This window comes from Montipora foliosa, chromosome 2 (genome assembly GCF_036669935.1).
Source record: "Montipora foliosa isolate CH-2021 chromosome 2, ASM3666993v2, whole genome shotgun sequence".
Classification (NCBI taxonomy): domain Eukaryota; kingdom Metazoa; phylum Cnidaria; class Anthozoa; order Scleractinia; family Acroporidae; genus Montipora; species Montipora foliosa.
Window position 1 is genome coordinate 47257602 of NC_090870.1, and position 4240 is coordinate 47261841.

General features: G+C 39.5%; 1 protein-coding gene across 1 annotated transcript; it reads right to left on the reverse strand.

The window, feature by feature from the left end:
- Positions 1-1367: 1367 nt before the first annotated feature.
- Positions 1368-3804, reverse strand: LOC137991757 (uncharacterized). Its single transcript, XM_068836792.1, has 3 exons — positions 3130-3804; positions 2246-2447; positions 1368-2168 (listed from the first exon to the last, which is right to left on the reverse strand). Exons 1-3 carry the CDS (start codon positions 3802-3804, stop codon positions 2014-2016), a joined length of 1032 nt encoding a protein of 343 aa, XP_068692893.1. The 3' UTR covers positions 1368-2013.
- Between the last annotated feature and the right edge of the window lie 436 nt (positions 3805-4240).

A 4240-nucleotide genomic window follows, 5' to 3' on the forward strand; every position in this document is an offset into this window, starting at 1 on the left:
CATGAGAAGGGTTAATCCGGAGGGTGTACTTTTGAGAGCCCTTGAGCTGCGAACTGTTCGTCGGAGAAGATATCAAGTTTGCGGCCCTCTTGCTTTGTGGCATATAGACGGAAATCATAAGCTGATAAGGTAAATTCATTTAAAAATACCAAGTTAATTAACTATAAATAAATAAATAAGTGAATAAATAACATTGGCTATGTTTGTTGTGCCATACTATTTCATACCTTTACTTTCATCATTCATCCCAGCACCATCCATTGCCTCATTGTTCCTTGTATGTAGTATTTTCATTATTTTTTGCCAAGTGAGTAAAGCTTGCGAGAAACCCTGAAAACCCGCATGTATAATGCGTAGACCAAGATTATAAAAGAGAAATCTGGTTCAGATTTCTTATTCTCTTGGCTAGGCTTGGTCACGTGGCCCCTACACCAATGCTCAGGATATCTCTGAGGACAAGGTAGGACGAGATGTTTTTAAAATGGTGGGTACGTTAATTTACTGTACGCTACTGTTCCTAATTTCAGGTGGAGACTAGTCATCCATGGGGGAATCGATGGCTTCTCAAGGATGATTGTTTTTCTAAAATGCAGCACAAATAACCTGGCAAGTACCGTACTCGACTGTTTCGTTCAAGCAGTAGGAAGTTTTGGTTTACCCTCAAGAGTGCGGTCAGACAAGGGCGGTGAGAACGTTGATGTTGCTCGTTATATGCTCAGTCACCCTTTACGAGGACCTGATAGAGGTAGTCACATCGCTGGAAGAAGCGTACTTAATCAAAGAATCGAACGTCTTTGGCGAGACCTGTTTTGTGGGTGTCTTCACCTATACTATAACCTCTTCTATGCGATGGAATATTGTGGAATGCCAGACCCATCAAACGAACTCCATTTATTTTCCCTTCACTTTGTTTATCTTCCAAGAATCAACCAAACACTACAACTATTTGCCCAGGGGCATAACAGGGCTCCTATCTCCACAGACAGGGGAAAGAGTCCTCTTCAATTATGGATCTCTGGCAGTGTCTCAGCTTCCAATCGGGGAATTGATGATTTCTGGATCCAGGTGTGGAGGGTTCATTTATTTTAAGGGGTAAAGCGGGGAGGGAAAAGAAGCTTGGAAGGACGTTAGAATTTTCGAGGGCTAATTTTGCACAGAAGTGGTGATTCACAGACTTGTTTCACATCATCGCAAATGATTATGTTCCCAAGATAAGCGGCATATTTCCCAAAAGTATAGCCACATATAGCCGTTTGACAGGCGATCAACTGATGAAGCAACTTTCTTGAGTGTTATGAACAAAAAGCTATTACCACTATTATTTTTTAACTGTAATGTTTAATAAAATTAACATTTGCATCCTGGAAGCAACAGTTTACTACCATTCTTAGTCAGTACAGTTTATTTCAAAAGCTGCTTGACAGTTTTCAAAAAGAAACACACAATTTTAAATTTGCAAAACATGTTTCGGATGATCGACATCCATCGTCAGTTGTGAATACAAGTGAAACCGCTAGTCGGTGTTATATAAAAGATAGCTAATAACATGCATAAGTACTGATTAAATAACAACGTGAATAGAAAATACAATGATGAGAAGACAATGGGTATGGCATAATCAATTATGCAATTGGGAATCCTTATGTGATGTAAGGCCAGATTACCACCATCATTTTGATGCTAGCAGGACTTCAAACGGGATGTTTGACGAGTTAGCCGAAAGGTCTCTGATGAGTCCCTTGGCAGAGATGAAACATACGTATGTAAGGCTAGCCACATAATTATCTGTGAAATATGTAGTAGTCATAGCAAATAGTCATACTGATTGAGACAATAGTTATGTGAACATTAACTCAGTTGTTCTCTTCTTGATTGTAAAGAAGAAAATGTAACAATATCATGTATAACTTTTTCATCTGTGATAAGCTTCTCAAGTTCCCCCTCCCTTCCACTAGTGCAGTGCATGATGTGGTAACGATTTCATCATTCAGGAGCTTTTTTTCCTAACTTATGTCACCTTGACTTTGCTAAAGTACTGTCACCTGCTTTACAGCACAAAAGTTCATTTACTGATATCTCCAGGTCAAAGTTATTCTTGGTAAGAGTTATTAATAGATCCTCTTCAGTTTCTCCTGGAAACATTTCCCTCAGAGTTTCTACCAGGCATCCTATAACAAAATAACAGAAATTTCCTTTGCAAGTTGTAGGTATGTGTATGATCAATTTTCACTGTGAAATTTCTTACCTCTGTTTAATAAACTTGGACTTTTAAAGCTTTCACCATTGATTTCAGCAGAATCATCATGGATACAACTGTCCTCAAACGACCCAGAACAACTGGCACCCCCTTCACGCTTGCTGTCATGTGCATGCCACTCACTCAGTGCTACTTTTTTCCAACAGTTGAGACAGTCAATCAGAACTGCATCTGTAGACTCTAATGTTTCCTGTTAATACCAGTACAAACATGTTACCTTCATGCAAACATTTCATAAATTATACTTCAAGCTAATACAGTACTGACTTTTCTCATACAACCCACTTCAAGTACATGTAGTTATTTACCAACTATAGTAGTCCTTCACTTCCCAGTCCAGTTCCATGCTCAAAACATACAAGAAATCAGGAAATAATATGTGACCCTAATGTTTATTGGTCTACAACAGTATGTAAATGTATATAAAGTAAACAAAATGCTTCTGAATGACAGCTACATGTACCCAGTAAACAGGTCTTGGGCAATATCAACAGTACTTCTTTTAAGGGTAATATTTTCATGAGTTGAGTAAACTGCAGCTTAACAGCAAATACCTTTCCAACGATACCCCCTCCCCCACTAAGTTTAGGTGTATTTTCCCCACCTACAAAATGCCAATCTTTTACATTACATTCCATATCATTTCAATATTCAGAGCCCAGGTGATATTTTAATAGAAAACAAAGCTTGACTTGACAATAATGAGCATTATTAAGAATTAGATTCGTAGCCTGCAAGGGCTAGCCAAGCCAATTAAACTGTATGATTTGCATTTGTCCACTAGTTGGGTGTTAATTAGACTATAATAAAATTGTAAACAAAGATTCCCCGGCTAAATAACACAAAACAACAATCAAGAGAAAGAAAGTCACCTTGACTACTGGATTTCGGTCCAAATCACGTTGCAGGGGTCTAATGTAGGCCAAAGCCTGTCCCAATCCGGAGCTGTCTCTCAGAAAGGGTACAGAGTATCCACTTGCTGGGGGTATTATGGTAGTAAGGGTGGTGTTACTTCCCTGATGGCCTGTTCTCATTAGCTCAAAGCCTCCACCTTGAGAAAGTTTGGGATATTCCTCCTCTAGCTTTCTGCGAAGTTCGGGGAACTTTGTCTTTGAATGAAAACAAATCTTCTTCCGGCCTAGTCCTGCCTGTTGCAGGTCGAATTTTTCGGCTCTTGAAGGAGCTCTAACTTGTTCTTTGGAGTATAAACAGAAGAAGTCGTGTGTCCAAGTTTCCTTCGGTTGAAAGAATTTAGGCTTTACAGGATTCTTCTTGGTTGGCACCGATGATGATAAAGACAAACTGGATTGACGGTAAGGAGCAAATATTGTGCGAAAGTTGTGCAAAGCGTTGCTGGCTGATGCTTCAACCTGACCTGTTGCGACATGTTTGCTCGGCTGATCTGTTTCCTCACTCAGTAAAATAGTCACTTCACGGAGTAGCCGTATTGCTTTCGCACTTTTGCACTCAGAATCCCCCTCTTCATCGCCCCTTGGGCGTACTTCATCGCCGTCTAGCTCGCCTCTTCCACGTTTGTGGTCCGCCATGTTTGATCTGAACAACGCACTAACACTGGTAATAATTAGAATAAATTATAGAAAGGGCGGGAAATTTCCTCGTCCCAGGACTGCCCGTCAGTTTCTTCTCGCGAGGTTCCAGTCCGCTTGCCGAACATAATTTGAGGAAGTCACATTGCGAACATAATTCCATAGAGCGGAACAAAATTCGATGTGAATAATAAAAGAAAAAAGTCATAAATCAAGAAGCCTACCAACGTAGTTATCAGCCAAACAAAATTTGGGTGGTTGGTCTAAACTTCCGAACATAATTGAAAGGAGCCGAACATAATTCGATCAAACCTTGGAACATAATTCGAAAATCGATAACATAATTTAAAATGCCAAAACATAATTCGGGAACTTAACGAACAAAATTCACTACTATTTCATAACAGAATTTGCATTCTAATAATGACCCTTGTAA